The sequence below is a fragment of the Hypanus sabinus genome, chromosome 2 (genome assembly GCF_030144855.1).
Source record: "Hypanus sabinus isolate sHypSab1 chromosome 2, sHypSab1.hap1, whole genome shotgun sequence".
NCBI classification, from domain to species: Eukaryota; Metazoa; Chordata; class Chondrichthyes; order Myliobatiformes; family Dasyatidae; genus Hypanus; species Hypanus sabinus.
In genome coordinates this window covers 119,668,332-119,685,612 of record NC_082707.1, presented here as the reverse complement: position 1 = coordinate 119,685,612, position 17,281 = coordinate 119,668,332, and the positions used below count along the sequence as shown (strand labels likewise).

The 17,281-nt window shown below is 41.1% G+C and overlaps 1 protein-coding gene across 2 annotated transcripts; it reads left to right on the top strand.

Moving 5' to 3' along the window:
* The first annotated feature begins 168 nt into the window (after window positions 1-168).
* pigh (phosphatidylinositol glycan anchor biosynthesis, class H) lies at window positions 169-14,237 on the top strand. 2 transcript variants are annotated; one of them, XM_059953443.1, is made up of 5 exons: window positions 169-409; window positions 6,087-6,296; window positions 10,699-10,779; window positions 11,350-11,466; window positions 13,057-14,237. In XM_059953443.1, exons 1-4 carry the CDS (start codon window positions 236-238, stop codon window positions 11,431-11,433), a joined length of 549 nt encoding a protein of 182 aa, XP_059809426.1. In that variant the 5' UTR covers window positions 169-235; the 3' UTR covers window positions 11,434-11,466; window positions 13,057-14,237. The 2 variants fall into 2 exon arrangements, with proteins under 2 accessions (XP_059809426.1, XP_059809419.1); XM_059953436.1 differs by having other exon boundaries at window positions 170-409; window positions 10,696-10,779.
* The last annotated feature ends 3,044 nt before the right edge of the window (window positions 14,238-17,281 follow it).

The window sequence follows — 17,281 nt, the reverse complement described above, 5'->3', positions numbered from 1 at the left end:
TTTATACTGAGTTAAATACTGTATGTAATTAGTTTTGCTACAGTAAGTGTATGGGACACTGGAAAAATGTTGAATTTCCCCTTGGGGATGAATAAAGTATCTATCTATCTAAAGGAGAAGTCTGTCCCTTTGAAAAGATGCCACGACAGGTGAAGGTTGTGACCACGTGACCCTACCCTGAACCACGCGACAACTTGACGTCACGCGGCAACCGGACTGCTGGTGGGCGAGAGGAATGGCGGCGCCATTCAAGAACATTAACGGCCGCGACATCGTCTTCAGTCAAGAGCACCACTCTCCCCTCTGCCGCGAATTTACTGTCATCTCCCCGAAGCTATCGCTGCGGTCTGTTCTCGGGTACACCGCTTTCATCTGGCTCATCGCCTATTCCCTCTTCTACTGCACGCAGGTGAGCGGAGAGAGGGGCGCGGCGATTGGCTGAACAGAGCGGAATCGGGTGATGTTGCGCTAGTCCTCTACTGTTTGGCCTGGGGCCGTGTCAGTCAGCGCCTTGCCCCGCCCACTAGACTATAAAATGGCTTCCGCAGATTCCGCTGCAAGCAGTTGTGATTTCCGGGTAGGTGGAGGTAAATCCCCTCACCTTTTCCAGCGGGCATTAACAGCATTGATCAACGCGCATTCCCATTCTCTAAGAAATCGATCATGATCAGAATCAGGTTTAATATCACCGGCGTATATCGTGAATTATGTTGTTTTCCGGCAGCTGCTTGCATTGCAATATATTTAAACAACTATAAATTGCAATATGAAATAGACAATAGGTGCAGGATGGAGCAAAAAGAATAAAAATTAGTAAGGCAGTGTGTATGTGTTCATTCAGAAATCTGATAGTGGTGGGGAAGAAGTGCAATATGTAAAAAAAGGTTCTAAATTACAACAAAAATATTTAAAAAGATAAATAAGTGGCACAAAATTAGTGAGGTAGTGTTCATGGGTTGTTTCATTGTCTGTTCAGAAACCTGATGGTGAAGGGAAAGAAGCTTTTCCTAAAAATGTTGAGTGTATGTCTTCAGGCTCCTGTACCACCTCCTTGATGTAGTAATTAGAAGAGGGCATGGCCTGGGTGGTGGGAGTCCTTAACGATGGATGCCAGTTTCTGAGGTGTCACCTTTTGGAGCCTGTGATAGAGCTGGCTGAGTTTGCAACTGTTGCAGCTTTTTCTGATTCTGTGCCAGAGGCCCCTCCATACCAGAAAGTGATGCAGCTGGTTAGATTGCTGTCCTTGGTACATTTATGGAAATTTGCTAGCTTCTTTGGTGACATACCAAGTATCCTCAAATTCCTAATGAAGCATAGCCACTGTTGTTCCTTCTTTGTAATTGCATCAACATTTTGGGCCCAAGATAGTCACCCAAGAACTTGAAACTGCTCATCTTTTCCACAACTTCCCTTTCCTGAAGCCCACAATGAGTTCCTTGGTTTTACTGATGTTGAGTGCAAGGTTGTTGTTGCAATACCATTCACCCAGCTGTTCTGTCTCACTCCTGTTCACCTCCTTGTCACCATCTGAAATTCTGCGAATAGTTGCATCATTAGTAAATTCATAGATAGTTTGAGCTGCCCCTGTCCACAGGGTAGTTGTGTTTGTAGAGAGAGGGCTAAGCACGCTGCCTTGAGTTGCGCCAATGTTGATTGTCAGCATGGAGAAGGTGTTATTTCTGATCTGCATTGACTGTGGTCTCCGGATGAGGGAGTCAAGGATTCAGTTGCAGATGGAGGTGCAGAAGCCCAGGTTTTGCTTAGTACTGAGGGTGTTGAACACTGAGCTGTAATCAATAAACAGAAGTCTGACGTAGGTATTGCTATTGTGTAGGTGATCCAAGACTGAGTGGCGAGCTATAATATATTATTGTGATTGGCAAATTACAGTGGCACTGGGTTCTTGCATAGGCAGAAGTTGATTCTGGCCATGATCAGCCTCTCAGATTTGTAATCTTCATTAGTTCCTCTAAACCAGATGTGCTATTGACTTCACAGTTATGAACTCTTGACCACACAGTTGACTTGATAGTGAATTGCCCCTCATTGTCTGCCCACACCCCATTTCCTCTGTAACCATAACATTATACTTTGCATTTTGTTATTGCTTTCCCTTTTGTTACTCTGAAGTACTGATATTCTGAGAAGAGGTAATAATGACATTTCGGGTCGAAACCCTTCATCAGGAAGGGTTATTACCTCCTCTCATAGATGCTGTCTGGCCTGCTGAGTTCTGCCAGCATTTTGTGTTTTTTATTTATTTCCAGCATCTGCAGATTCACTCGTGTTGCCTCTGAATTGTCTTACTGCTTATTTCTTGCCAATTATTGGTGACAAGAATCACTGTTTTTTGAACACAAACACACAACTGATGCTATTTAAAAACTGTTTGCTGTTAGTATAGCATAGTATAGTGGTCGCCAACCAGTCAATTGCGATCGACCGGTCAATCTTTGAGACTTTCTCAGTAGATCCCGAAAAAAAAAAAATGTAAAGTGCGTGCCGTGCAGAAAAGACTGGAAGCAAAACCCTGCAACCCGGAAGCAACTTCTTCCCCACAAACAGCTCCCTGCAGCAGGAACACCGATACATCGTCATTATGAGTACATGTGGAGGGAGTACATTCAGATTGGAGGGTTGTGACTAGTGGTGTCCCACAAGGATCTGTTCTGGGACCTCTATTTTTTGTGATTTTTATTAATGACCTGGATGTGGGGGTAGAAGGGTGGGTTGGCAAGTTTGTAGATGACACAAAGGTTGGTGGTGTTGTAGATAGTGTAGAGGATTGTCGAAGATTGCAGAGAGACATTGATAGGATGCAGAAGTGGGCTGAGCAGTGGCAGATGGAGTTCAACCCGGAGAAGTGTGAGGTGGTACACTTTGGAAGGACAAACTCCAAGGCAGAGTACAAAGTAAATGGCAGAATACTTGGTAGTGTGGAGGAGCAGGGGGATCTGGGGGTACATGTCCACAGATCCCTGAAAGTTGCCTCACAGGTAAATAGGGTAGTTAAAGCTTATGGGGTGTTAGCTTTCATAAGTCGAGGGATAGAGTTTAAGGGACGCGAAGTAATGATGCAGCTCTATAAAACTCAAGTTGGGCCACACTTGGAGTACCGTGTCCAGTTCTGGTCGCCTCACTATAGGAAGGATGTGGAAGCATTGGAAAGGTTACAGAGGAGATTTACCAGGATGTTGCCTGGTTTAGAGAGTATGGATTATGATCAGAGATTAAGGGAGCTAGGGCTTTACTCTTTGGAGAGAAGGAGGATGAGAGGGGACATGATAGAGGTGTACAAGATATTAAGAGGAATAGACAGAGTGGACAGCCAGTGCCTCTTCCCCAGGGCACCACTGCTCAGTACAAGAGGACATGGCTTTAAGTTAAGGGGAGGGAAGTTCAAGGGGGATATTGGAGGAAGGTTTTTCACTCAGAGAGTGGTTGGTGCGTGGAATGCACTGCCTGAGTCATTAGTGAAGTTTAAGAGACTACTAGACAGGTATATGGAGGAATTTAAGGTGGGGGGGTTACATGTGAGGCAGGGTTTGAGGGTCAGCACAACACTGTGGGCTGAAGGTCCTGTAATGTGCTGTACTATTCTATGTTCTATTATCCTAATCGGCATCAATCTATCTTTATAATGCTCACATTACAACACTTCTCCCCTATTAAATTCCAACATTCCCCAAATGTAAAAGAACTGGGAAACAAAATACAGTGATGGTGTTAGCTTGCGTACCCCTGAAACTTATACTAGTGTCAGTAACGGTTTACCAAAACAAAACACCTGAAAAATGTGGCAGATTCAACAGTCAGTCTAACAAAGGAAATTATCCATTCAAATATTCAGTCTGTCAGGAGGTTTGTGAGGGCGCTTTGTGATGCCTGGGGCCAAATTTCAGGGAACTAGCAGAAATTATTTAGCCCCAGGCATCACACTGAGTGCAAGTCAATTTTTATTCATTTATTTTTCATGATGAAATAAAATTAAATAATGAAACATAGAATTAAAGGTGTTGTAATGTGAGCATTATAAAAATAAGTAATACCAATTAAGATAATGGTAACATAGCAGCACTCCCGTTATGGAAAGTCGCCCGCAAAGAGAGACTGCTTCCGGGGCTGCGGGGCTCCACTTCCGGTCCCTTCTGCCCGGTGCGCATGCGTGTGTCTAAACGAATTAATTTCAGTAGGTCGATCTTGCCTTTCACTAAAGCCGAGGTAGGGGATCTTGGGCTTAAAAAGATTGGTGACCAGTAGTGTAGTGTCTCATGGACACACAAGTGCACACAGCTGATGCTAGAAACTGTTCGGTAGTTGTCCCAATTAAGAGGCATAATGTCCCAAATAGACGCGTTAAGAGTTGTTCCAATTAAGCTGCTGCCTTGATTAATCAATGGCCCAGTTGACTAGAATCCACTGTACTAGAGAAGTGATGGAATGATTAACAGTGGGCAGTAATTGCTGAGAGTAGCGAAAGTTGGGAAAGAGGGCACTACCTGGAGAATTGTGCTTTTCTGATAGAATAAGGAAAGGAAATGAAGGAAAAGCACAGTACTTCTGGTTTATCCTAGCAGAACAACACCCATCCCATTTCTGCTTTCTTCCGCGTACCCCATTCTCTTTACACATGTCTATCAATATCCCTTGGATCTATCTGCAACTTTCCTATACTGTATTACAGTAGCCAATTAATCTACCAACTTGTGATTGGAATATAGAAGCACCTGCTGAAAGCCTACATAGTCGCAGTGTGCACAGACAGCACTGGCTGTGAGGATTGAGCCAAGGTCTTTGGGGCTGTAGCAGAGTACTGCATTTACTTTTTGTGAAATTGTAGTTGCTGAGTAATGTTCTGGTTTAGAGCAACCAATGAAGGGTTGCAGATAGTACCATGTGACTGAGATCACTGTGTGAGGCAGACCTGGGACTATTATTGAAAGGGTAGCTGGTGAGCACTAACCATGGGACACCAGATGATTTAGACAAGTGGAAAGGTAATGGTCTAGGAGACAGAATTAAATTGATAACATGGGAACACTTCCTGTTATAAAATGTTAAAATATATTCTCATGTCAAAACACAAACCAGATTGAGCACATCTTTTTAATCTCTAATTAGTTTTTTTGGTATTCCTTTACTGACTAAAACAGAAACAGGGAATATAGGAGTTGGAGGAGGTAATTCAGCCCTTCAAGCTTGCTCTGCCATTCAATATGATCTTCCATCTACAATGGTAGTGAATTCTACACATTCAGTATCCTCTGAGTGAAGAAATCCAGTTGCATGTCACTTTAACTCTCCTTCACATTCCCTCACCAACCTGTCTACCCTCAGCTTTCTCCATTGCCATGAAGACGGCAAGCGCAAACTGGAATGACAAAGTTTAGTATTCCACCTTGGTAAATTACAACCCAATGGAATGAATGTTCAGTTTTCTAATTGCAGGTAACCCACAGCCCATGTAGTTCCTCCAAGCATGCACCCATATGTCTCAGGATTCAGATTCATTTATTTAACACACATACATGTACATTAGAACATAGAGTGAAATGTGTTGTTTGCATTAACAACCAACGGAACCTAAGGATGTGCTTGGGACAGCCCACAAGTGTCTCCCCATACTCACACATTCTGTGTTAAATCAGTCCAATGAACCTTTACTGCAATCCTCTTCCCCCCACCCCTCCCATAGCCTGCTTATTCTTTCTTAGCAAGGAGACCAAAACTGTACACAACTCTCTAACTCTGGTCTCAAAGTCAGTCAGAAGGCTGTGTCTGCATTGTTCTCAATACTTCTTTTGCACTGTACACTTACTGGTGCATTGTATTTTTTTTTGTTTTTCATAATTTTAATAAGGACATCATTCAGGATGGCCCAGAATTCAAGCAAGATAAACATGTTAAATTCTTGCATGGAAATGACAGAATAGTAAGGTATAATCCCTTGCTTATGATGTGTGGGGTAGAAAATGGTACTGCTCAGACATAGGGATGTGGGCACACAGTGCTGGTTGGAGTAGAGTTTACAATGCATCTATCAGCATATTATAGAGACAAACTAGATGTGGAATTGATTTTTGCAGAACACTTCAGTGCTCTCAGCTACAATTATCATCACTCTCCTTGGGATGATTCTGCATCTTCATTTTTGTAAAGTCGATCAGGAATCCATGCTGATTATTGGATCGATTGGAGTCCAAATGAACACTTTGTATGCCTCGGGCAGAGAGCACGTGAACTTCATTGAGATGAAGAAAGTGAAGGATATTGTGATCAATGAAGGCTTTTATATGGTAAGTGAAGCAGAGACTGATTACGATTAATTTTCAGCAGCAAAGAAGTTATGAATACAGCAAATGAAAGTCAGATTTTAGAATTTGATGCTTGAGCAAATCCTTCATGAGGGATGTTACTATGGGTGTGGAGTTTTAACTGGATCTTTAATATTTTCCTAAATCCATCTTTACAGATTGCAAATGTACAAAAATAAGAACAAAAAATCTGGCAGAACCAAAGTTCTCCTTTGGACTAAGGGCAATCCTACTACATTTTAGATGCAATAATTCAGGAAAAATTTAAATGGGATCAGTGTAGATTGATAAAAGAGAGGTGTTCTGAATTTGTAAGGGATGGTAAACTATGTCATATTGTTGACCAAGTTTCGTTTTAACAATGTAATAGAGTGGAGTGCAGTTGTTCAAAGTTGGAAGTAAATATATTATCAAATAACACAGATCCATTTTCTTGTAGGTATACTCAATAAATCCATAATAGATTAATAATCATAATAGAATCAATGAAAGACGGGACAAACTTGGGCATTCAACCAGTGTGCAAAAGACAACAAACTGTAAACACACAAATAAATAAATAAATAAATAATAGATGAGAAATAAATATTGAGAACATGAGATGAAGAGTCTTTAAAAGTGAACCCATTAGCTGTGGGAACATTTGAATGATGGGACAAGTGAAGTTGAGTGAAGTTATCCTCTTTGGTTCAAGAGCCAATGAGGAGTAATAACTATTCCTGAGCCTGGTGGTGTGTGTCCTGATGCTCCAGCGCCATCTTTCTGAGAGGGCATGTGGTGGGGGTCCCTGATGATGGATGTTGCTATCCTGCAACAATGCTCCATGGAGATGTGCTCAATGGTGGTAAGGCAATGTGATTGACTGGGCCATATCCATTACTTTATGTAGAATTACTAAAATAAGACTTTTAAAAGTTAGAAATTAAGGTGGTGTTAAAATGTTCATTTCAAACTTAAAATATCATTAAAGGACCTGAGTTCTAGAAAGAGGTTGGGCAAGCTCGGACATTATTCCTTGCAATGTTAGAGACTGAGGGTTGACTTTGTAAAGGTGCATAAAATCATGAGGGGTATAGTTACATAGAAAAAAAAACATAGATAACCTACAGCACAGTACAGGCCATTCGGCCCAAAAAGCTGTGCTGAACATGTCCTTACCTTAGAAATTACCTATGGTTACCCATAGCCCTTTATTTTTCTGAGCTCCATGTACCTGTCCAGGAGTCTCTTAAAGACCCTGTCGTAAACACCTCCACCACTGTCGCCAGCAGCCCATTCCATGCACTCACCACTCTCTGTGTAAAAAAACTTACCACTGATTTCTACTTCCAGGAATCTTAAAACTGTGCCCTATCGTGCTAGCCATTGCAGACCTGGGAAGAAGCATCTGAAGTTATGTGGATGCACACTGTTTTTCTCAGGGAAAGGGAATTCGGGGGCTTAGGTTTAAGAGGGGAAAGGTTTAAATAGAACCTGAAGGGCAACTTCTTTATTCCGAGGTGGTGTGAGTATGGAATAAGCTACCAAAGCATGTAGTTGAAGCAGGTACAATAACAACATTTAAAAGTGTTGTGTATAAGTACCTACGTAGATTGGAATGGTTCAGAGAGATGTGGACAAAACACAGGCAAATGGGACTATCTCCAGTGGGTACCTTGGTTGGAATGGACAAGTTGGACTGAAGAGCCCGGTTCCTGCTGTATTACTCTATGACTAAATCAACATTCGTAAGGGTTCTGAGGTGTGGAGATATAGTGTAGAAGGTGCAGATCGTACTGGGAGAATCAGAATCAGGTTTAATATCACTGGTATATGTGGTGAGAAATGTTGTTCTGCTGTTGCAGTACAGTGCAATCCATAATAATGAAAAACTATAAATAGCAATTATGTAGATAGGTAGAGAGAGTTAGATTACAATTAATTGGAACACTTTTGGACTGGTACATTTTGATGGCTGCCCTAATTAGCCATAGTTTCATGGAAATAGTTAAAAAGGTATTAAAAAAAACTATTACTGTTTAACAGACTAACTAATTATGTATTTAAATGAAATATATGAACAATTCAAAACAAATTAGAACACTACTGGTACTACTACAGTACTGTAAAACTGTATTAGTACCGAATAGCTATTGATGGAGGGATTCATCCAGTGTAATTTTGGTTGTGGTGCTATGTTCTTTTGACTGTAAATGAACAAATTCAGCACAGATATCTAGTGCAGACATTAGACTGCCTTTGTACAATGTTTTCAACGATTGCATCTTCCAAATCTTAAACTTATTTGTAACTAACAATATGATTGTCAATATCTTCAAATTCTTCATATTTCCTAACTTGTTGAAGTAGTGAAGTTGTTCATTTTCTCTGTCGGCTGTTTCTGGTATCTCTGAGCAAAACACTTCAGAATTGCTTATTTATCTCCAACTATCAGTGACAACAATCACTGCTTTTTGAACACAAACACAGGCAACTAACACTATTTTAAAAACTGATTGCTTTAAGCACGGTGTAGTATCTAATGCCTACACAAGTGCATGCAAATGACATTAGTTAAAAACTGTTTAGCAACAGCCTCCTGTCCCAATTAAGTGGGAGAGAATATGTAAATTAAATAAGTAGTGCAAAAAAAGGTAGTGAAATCTGTTGAGAGGTGGCAGGGAATGTTAGAAAGGAAACAGAGTGAAATGTAGGAGGTGTCACTTAGCTTTTTTGTTCAAAAACTCACAGACATAAAAGGGAAAGTTTTGCAGATCCAAGTCTTAGAACTTGATAGATTAATTAAAGAGTGGTACAAGAGAACAAGAAAAAATGCATAAGGTTGGAAAATAATAATTATTCTGGTGTGTAAAAAGCTAAAAAGGACTGCTTGTATATCTGAGAAATTAATCAAGAGATATGGAGAAGAATAGAACTAATTGGACCATTCTTTCAAGGGGCTAGCACAGTTTTAATCAACTGAATAGCTTTCACCTGTACTTTCCTATTTCAAGATATGATTGCTGCTGAAAATCTGAATTAAAAACAAGCTGAAGAAAGATCTAGTGCTTTTCTGGCATGTATGACAAATAAACTCCTCTCGGGCTTTTAGCTTGTTATCAACAGACAAGCTGTTGACAGTTTGTAGCAGCATTTGCGGAAGGAAACTTGGATTATGTTTCAGTTCGTAACCTTTTGCAACAACTGGTTGTGAATAATTTTCCTGGCTGTGCTGTTTTCTGGACAGTAAGTAGAATGTTAGCTTTCTGAGTCTGAAACTGACATTTAGAAGCTTGTTCCAGTCATAGGTACGAAGTGGGAGGATCACAATTAAATAACGGACCCAGTTTTGGTGTAAATGTTGGAATTCCCCTTGTAAGGCTCAGATCTTTTTCATGTCAAGGACATTTTTGACTGAGTGAGGCATCAAAGGATCCCAGTTAAGCAAGTTAATTATAATCTGGATAACTATCCACGGGTGGTTGTAATATTTAGCAAGGAATACTGCTGAAACAGGTTAATGATAACCAGGGGATAGCTGTTTGGTGGTGGTTTTTCATACTAGCAGAAAGAAAAGTGGTTGTGGTTACTGGAAGCCTAGCAGAACCAGGTTTATCATTAGTAACTTATTTGATGTGAATTTTGTTGTTTTGTGACAGCAGACATTAAAATTACGATAAATTACAAAATAAGTAGTGGAAATAAAAAGTAGTATTCCTGTGGAGACCACGGAGGGAATTCCTGCATAATCATCTTTAGCTGCCTCACCACTGATTTCTCCACCGTAACGTCAGAAACGTTTGATGGCATTTTCGGAGTTTGCTCAGTTCAAGTAACAATCTATCAAATATTGAAGCTGTTTATGAGCAAGTGTACCAATGGACCACATCCAGACTTAAACTACTCGAGCTATGGCCACTTCCAACAAGATTGAATCCATGCACCTTCACTATCATTAGTAGTGCTGAACCTCCCACTGTAAACCTGACTGGGAAGCTGGGAAGTGTGAGTTGGGATCGGTAATCAGAAACCCAACTGGTTCAGCCACATGGATACCTTGGTTTTAGAGCATATCAGAGGCAGTATTCTGTAGTGAGTGGTTCACCTCCTGATTTTCCAGATCCCCTCTGGCTCACAAAAAAGCAGTACTCATCCCTTGCTTGGATGTATGCAGTTTCATTAACACCATGAGAGTATCTTAACAAGGTAGACTCAGTAATGCAGCGACTCAGTGTAGAGTTTCACCATGCTCAGGGATATGGGCAAAAATTGCTAACCATTCCAATGTTGTCCATATCTCAAGGATGAATTAAAATAAATCACATACTCCAGCATTTTGAGAAACATGGGAGGGGGGAAGTTAACAAGGGACCTATTGTATAAATTATTTTTCTTTTTGCAGCAGCAGGTTATCTACTACTTGTGTATTCTACTGATTGACCCAGAGAACCCTAGAGGAGTGTCTGAAGTGGTGCCAGTGTTCCAGGTAAATTACAGGAAAGTCAAATGGTTGTGTGTAATTGATATTCACTTGCCCTCCTCTGAGGAGAAGTCATAAGTGTCACTTGCACAGCTGTAGTACTGGGAATAGACTCAGGAGTAAGTTGGTCACACACCTTTGCCCTGATGATTTCTCCATCTTGGTGCACAAGCAGCACACTCAACTTAGCCATGTCTGTTGTACTGCCGTAGACCTTCCAGATGCAACAGTCTATTCAATAATGAAAGGAAAAAGACATGTACAACATCCTTCTCTGTGCCATTGTATGTCTGACTTGCTAGTTCTCTGGGTCTCTTGTCTGTTCCACCTTGTTGGTGATTTTTTATTATTCCTACAGAAATAATTATTACTACAGAAAGCCATGGAGACCAAGTCCCTGAATATGTTTAAGAAAGAGATGGCTTTCTAGATTCAAGAAGCTTCAATGTGTATGGGGAGAAAGTAGGGATATGGTATTGAGACAAAGGATGAATGATAGAGCAGGTGTGAACAGTTGAATGGCTAACCAAAAAAAAAGCCATAATTCTTTAATGGATTCATCTTTTTTGTTTCAAGAGTGCAAAACCACGCCTAGATTGTCTGTCCCAAGTATACAGAAGCTGTCAACAAATCTTACAAAAGGCACAGGTTGATCAGTAAACTTGTCGCAGTTGAAGGACAATCTGTTTCAAGGTAATGTTCTTTTTAATACTGTTTTGGTTAGTGTTTTGTACAGAGTTGTGTGCAAACAATAAGGTAGACTAACTAGTGTATCTTGATCAAGTTCCTTACACTTACCTGTGTAGCTTTCGCTAATCTGCATGAAGTAACAATATGTGACCAGTTCAAGTAGCACAGTCTGAGTTCACTAAAACATGGCACTGGCTGAACTCATAGGGCTTCATTTTAGAAGAAGAGAAGGCTAGAGGAGATAATGAATTTGACATAAAGGAAATGTCTTCTTGGCTGACTGCAGCTTGTTCTTACAAGCACGTTCCTTTCAGTACTATTGTCATCTCCCTTGGCCCAATCCCCCTCTTACCTTGACCTCTAACCTGGAGATTAGATGGGAGAAAAAAAAATAGAACCTGATTTGAGCCCAAGGAAATAATGACCTGAACCCAATGGGCATGGGTGAATCCCCTCTAGCACAGGTCAGTTAGTTGGACTCTCTTCTGACCTGCTTTTCTTCCCAAGCATTGTTTCAGCCAAACACACGTCTACTCTCTCATCCCTTCCTGTGCAAGTTTTAAAAGACCATTTCTCACCAGATCCTCCACCTGTTGAACGTCCCTAACAACGTCCTGTACAGCCATTAGTTCTTGTCATATTTTCATGACTTCTCTGCTACTTCCCAAGTGTTGACCTCCTTGCTGGCCTCAAAGCTGCACTTTATAACACTAAACTCTTTCACCTTTACTCTTGCCTGCCACATCCTCCACCCTATCCCTGTATCTCCCCCATATTACTTGTGCTGCTCCTCGGAAAGGTCATGAACTTGTCTTCCACCTGTATGTTCACTAACCCTTTCTCTCTTTCACTAAAGCTATTGCTACTCTCTGCTGCTGAACTTCTAATTGCTGATTTAACCACTTCATTGAATCATCTTGGAAACATCCACTCTACACCAATCACATGTGCATTTCATGAGTCTGAAGTGGCTTGCAGTGTCTCTACTGGGTTAACTCACTAAACAGGGATAAAGTACAAGAACTGCTCTCCTTTTTGCCATGCTTCACCTAAGTGTTTCACTTTGAACTTTGTATTTTGTGAGTGCTTACACAGCTTATTCTTTTTATTTATATGATCAAGGATTCTAAAAACCCAAGTTGATTGTTATAGATAGTTAATATTAAGTAACCAGTTCCAGTGGATCACCTAATTTTGCAACTGCCAACACCAAGCAGCTGTTTAGCACTGACTAGCACTGTGAAAATACGAGTTAAGTCAGATCGTTAATTGCAAAACCTAATGATGTTATTGAAGCTGCTAAATTCGTCCATTTGCCAGAATCCAGAGTGTTATTGTGTAGAAGAGCACTCTGTGGAACTGGGCACAATGTATATCAATAGATACTAGTATTTCAATTGAGTGTAATGCCCAATAAAGTCAGTTAGTTGGCCATCCTTAGGGTCCAGTTTTGCTCACTGAACTCTATCCCAGCCAGAGGACCATTAAAGAGGATATGGAAGAAAAATTGGTAATGGAGGATACAAATAAGTACAAGTGTGTGCTTGAGAAACTTCTCTGCCAGAGAATAATGTGGATTTTTTTCTCTTTCAGGTAGAGATCCAGATCAGGGAAGATACTTTAAAAATACCCTTTTAAAATAGTTGCACCAAAGGACACTTGCAACCATTTAGCTGCAAAGCTTTGAAAACTTGCCACAGCTTGCAAGAGGTGGGCCCAACAGCTACAAAGCACCAAGCCACTATCCATTGGCACTACTGATGACTGCAGTGTTGATGGGATATATCTTGAAGAATGTTTTCTTCCTTACTTTGAGAATACTGCAAAACATTGGATGTAGAATTGGTGAGAGTGTTACAGGCCAAAGGATTTTTTTCCCCTAAGTTGTAGTAATAAAGAAAAGCTTTCATTCGTGATCTAAGGATGTGCCAGAACACTTTGCAGCCAAAGAAGTGCTTCTGGAATGTATCCACTGTTGAGTTTTACAGTGGATCTCACACAGTGATCTCTCACAAGGTGATGTGTAATGTTGGTTGAGAGTCAAAACATTGACCGTACCAGAGAGAAGCTTCTTCAGGTCCTTGTTGAAATACTAGCACATGATCAACTTAAGTGATTAAATAGGGTTTTAATGTTTCATTTGTTTCATAGGGTTTTAGTGTTTCATAAATAGGCTGTGCATTTGACACTGTAGCACCCCCTCCATACTGAAGCAGAGGTCAGCAAACACTGTGTGCTCCAAAGTAAAGCTGCTAAAGAATTTCTTTATGGAAACTTGTGCCTAATATTCCATCTTCTGATATCTAATTGTTTGGTTTGTATCAAACTATTGTTTTAATCATTTGTTTGGTAATGGAGGAGCGTCATTTTAAAACATTTTTTGGGTGGCAGTGGTGCAGTAGGTATGCGAGCCTGCATCACCAACCATCCTACTTCAGTTCTCACCTCTGATGCTGTCTTCCTACAGCTGCATTGGTTTCTCTCGAGTACTCGTGTTTCCTCACACATTGCAAAGGTGGGTTAATTGGTCTCTGTAAATTGCTCCTTATTCCTGGTGTGGCAGGAGGATCAGAGTTGATGGGAATTTGAGAGACAGTAGGTCACATGGAATATGACGAATGGAATCACTCTGAAAGACAACATAGACTGTAGGCTGTATGGTTTATATTGTAAAGAAATATGGAAAATGAATTTAAGGCTGATTCTGCATGTAATGGAATATTAGCTTGAGTGGGCCTTTGAGTGATGATTAAAGGCTAATTATGTTTAACAAGTTTGGCAGTGCCGCATGTTGTAATTAAAGAAATCACAGCAGTCAGCTTGTACTGAGACCTTCAACAGAAACCGAGTACATCTTGCTGTTGATGATGTAGTGCCCACCAAACTAGCTTCCCTACTGGGCTTGAAGATACAACATTGGCAGTGACTACATAATTCTGTGTGCAAACACGAAAGCAAAACCCCTTTTTATTCTCATCCAGTTCTCTGAAGCCAACGTTCTCCACAATTTCCAGACAGCAGTGAACTCAGCTTTACTCGTGAAGTGAAACTGAGAACCTGGCTCTCTTAAACAGCCAGACTGGAGGTTAGAATAAACATTGAAAGTGTCTGTACTTTCTGATGGGAAGTACTGAAATGGAGTTACAGTCAATGTCTAGATGAGTATGGAAGTGATAATATATAAGTGCTGGGGTGAGCATGATATGGGAGAAGGTTATGAACAAGCAATGCTTCTGCACTGGATATTAGGAATGAGGGCAGCATTTTGGGTAGCTGTTATCATTGGTGGCCATTCTAATGAGGGGTAATAGCTCGAAGGTTTGCTGAGGAAGTGTGTGTGCTTGTGCGCAAATTGTTCTCAAAGGGAGCTCTCAACCTGACTCTCCCTCTTTCCCAGAGATGGTTACTCTATTCCAGTGTATGGTGCAGAATCTTTACATGGAATTGATTTTGGCTGTAAAACTGATGGTATAAGACAGTAATACATAATTTAAAAAAAGACCTACCTGGTTTACCATCTATGATCCTAGTAGTTGTATGCTACAATAATGTCTAATTGCAGTAATTATCCTCTTAACAGCCATGAGATATGATGAAAACCCCAGTGGCAAGTCTTTGGGAACTTTTTGCTTAACGTAAGCATGTAATACTTATCCTGTGTCACCTAGACACACATAGAAACATAGAAAACCTACAGCACAATACAAGGTTGTGCCAAACATGTACTTACTTTAGAAATAACCTAGGGTTACCCATAGCCCTCTATTTTTCTAAGCTCCATGTACCTATCCAGGAGTCTCTTAAAAGATCCTAAGGTATCTGCTCCACCATCGTTGCTGGCAGCCCATTCCACGCACTCACCACTCTGCATTTTAAAAAGAAAACTTATCCCTGAAATCTCCTCTGTACCTACTTCCGAGCATCTTAAAACTAAGCCCTTTCACGTTAGTCTTTTCAATCTGGGAAAAAGCCTTTGACTATCCACATGATCAATGCCATCATCTTATACACCTCTATCAGGTCACCTCTCATCATCCGTCACTCCAAGGAGAAAAGGCCGAGTTCACTCAACCTATTCTCATAAGGCATGCTCCCCAATCCAGGCAACATCCTTGTAAATCTCCTCTGCACCCTTTCTAGTTTCCAGAATCTTCCTATAGTGAGGTGACCAGAACTGAGCACAGTACTCCAGGTGGGGTCTGACCAGGGTCCTATATATCTGCAACATTAACTCTTGGCTGCTAAACTCAATCCCACAGTTGATGAAGGCCGATGCACTGTATGCCTTCTTAACCACAGAGTCAACCTTCGCAGTAGCTTTGAGTGTCCTATGGACTCAGGCCCCAAGATCCCTCTGATCCTCCACACTGCCAAGAGTCTTACCATTAATACTATATTCTGCCATCATATTTGGCCTACCAAAATGAACCACCTCACACTTATCTGGGTTGAACTCCATCTGCCGCTTCTCAGCCCAGTTTTGCATCCTATCAATGTCCCATTGTAACCTCTGATAGTCCTCCACATTATCCACAACACCTCCAAACTTTGTGGCATCAGCAAATTTACTAACCCATTCCTCTACTTCCTCAGCCAGGTCATTTACAACAATCATGAAGAGGAAGAGTCCCAGAACAGATCCCTGAGGCACACCACTGGTCGCTGACCCCCATGCAGAATATGACCTGTCTATAACACTCTTTGTCTTATGTGGGCAAGCCAATTCTGGATCCACAAAGCAATGTCCTTGGATCTCATGTCTCCTTACTTTTTCAATAAGCCTTGCATGGGGCCTCGCTGAAATCCATATACACTACATCTACTGCTCTACCTTCATCAATGTGTTTAGTCACATCCTCAAAAAATTCAATCAGGCTCGTAAGGCACAGCCTGCCTTTGACAAAGCCATTCTGAGCATTTCTAATCATATTTTGCCTCTCAGGATCTTCTCTATCAACTTACCAACCATTAAAGTCATACTCACTGGTCTATAATTTCCTGGGCTGTCTCTACCGCCTTTTTGAATAAGGGAACAACATCTGCAACCCTCCCATCCACTGGAACCTCTCCTTCCCCATTGATGACGCAAAGATCATTGCCAGAGGCTCAGCAATCTCCTCCCTTGCCTCCCACAGTAGCTTGGGGTACATCTTGCTTGGTCCCGGTGACTTATCCAACTTGATGCTTTCCAAAAGCTCCAGCACATCCTCTTTCTTAATGTCTACATGCTCAAGCTTTTCAGTCTGCTGTAAGTCATCCCTACAGTCACCAAGATCCTTTTCCATAGTGAATACTGAAGCGAAGTATTCATTAAGTACCTCTGCTATCTCCTCCGGTTCCATACATACTTTTCCACTGAACCACTTGATTGGTCCAATTCTCTCATGTCTCATCCTCTTTCTCCTTACATAATTGTAATTTTCCTGAGAACATCTGTTCCCAATTTATGCTTCTAAGTTCCTGCTTGATAGCTTCATATTTCCCCTTACTCCAATTAAACGTTTTCCTAATTTGTCTGTTCCTATCCCTCTCCAAAGATATGGTAAAGGAGATATATTGTGATCACTATCTCCAAAATGCTCTCCCACTGAGAGATCTGACACCTGACCAGGTTCATTTCCCAGTACTAGATCAAATACATCCTCTCCTCTTATAGGTTTATCTACATATTGTGTCAGGAAACCTTCCTGAACTCACATAACAAACTCCACTCCATCTAAATCCCTTGCTCTAAGGATATGCCAATCAATATTCGGGAAATTAAAATCTTCCAGCACGCCAACCCTGTTATTATTACATCTTTCTGTCTCCCTAACTG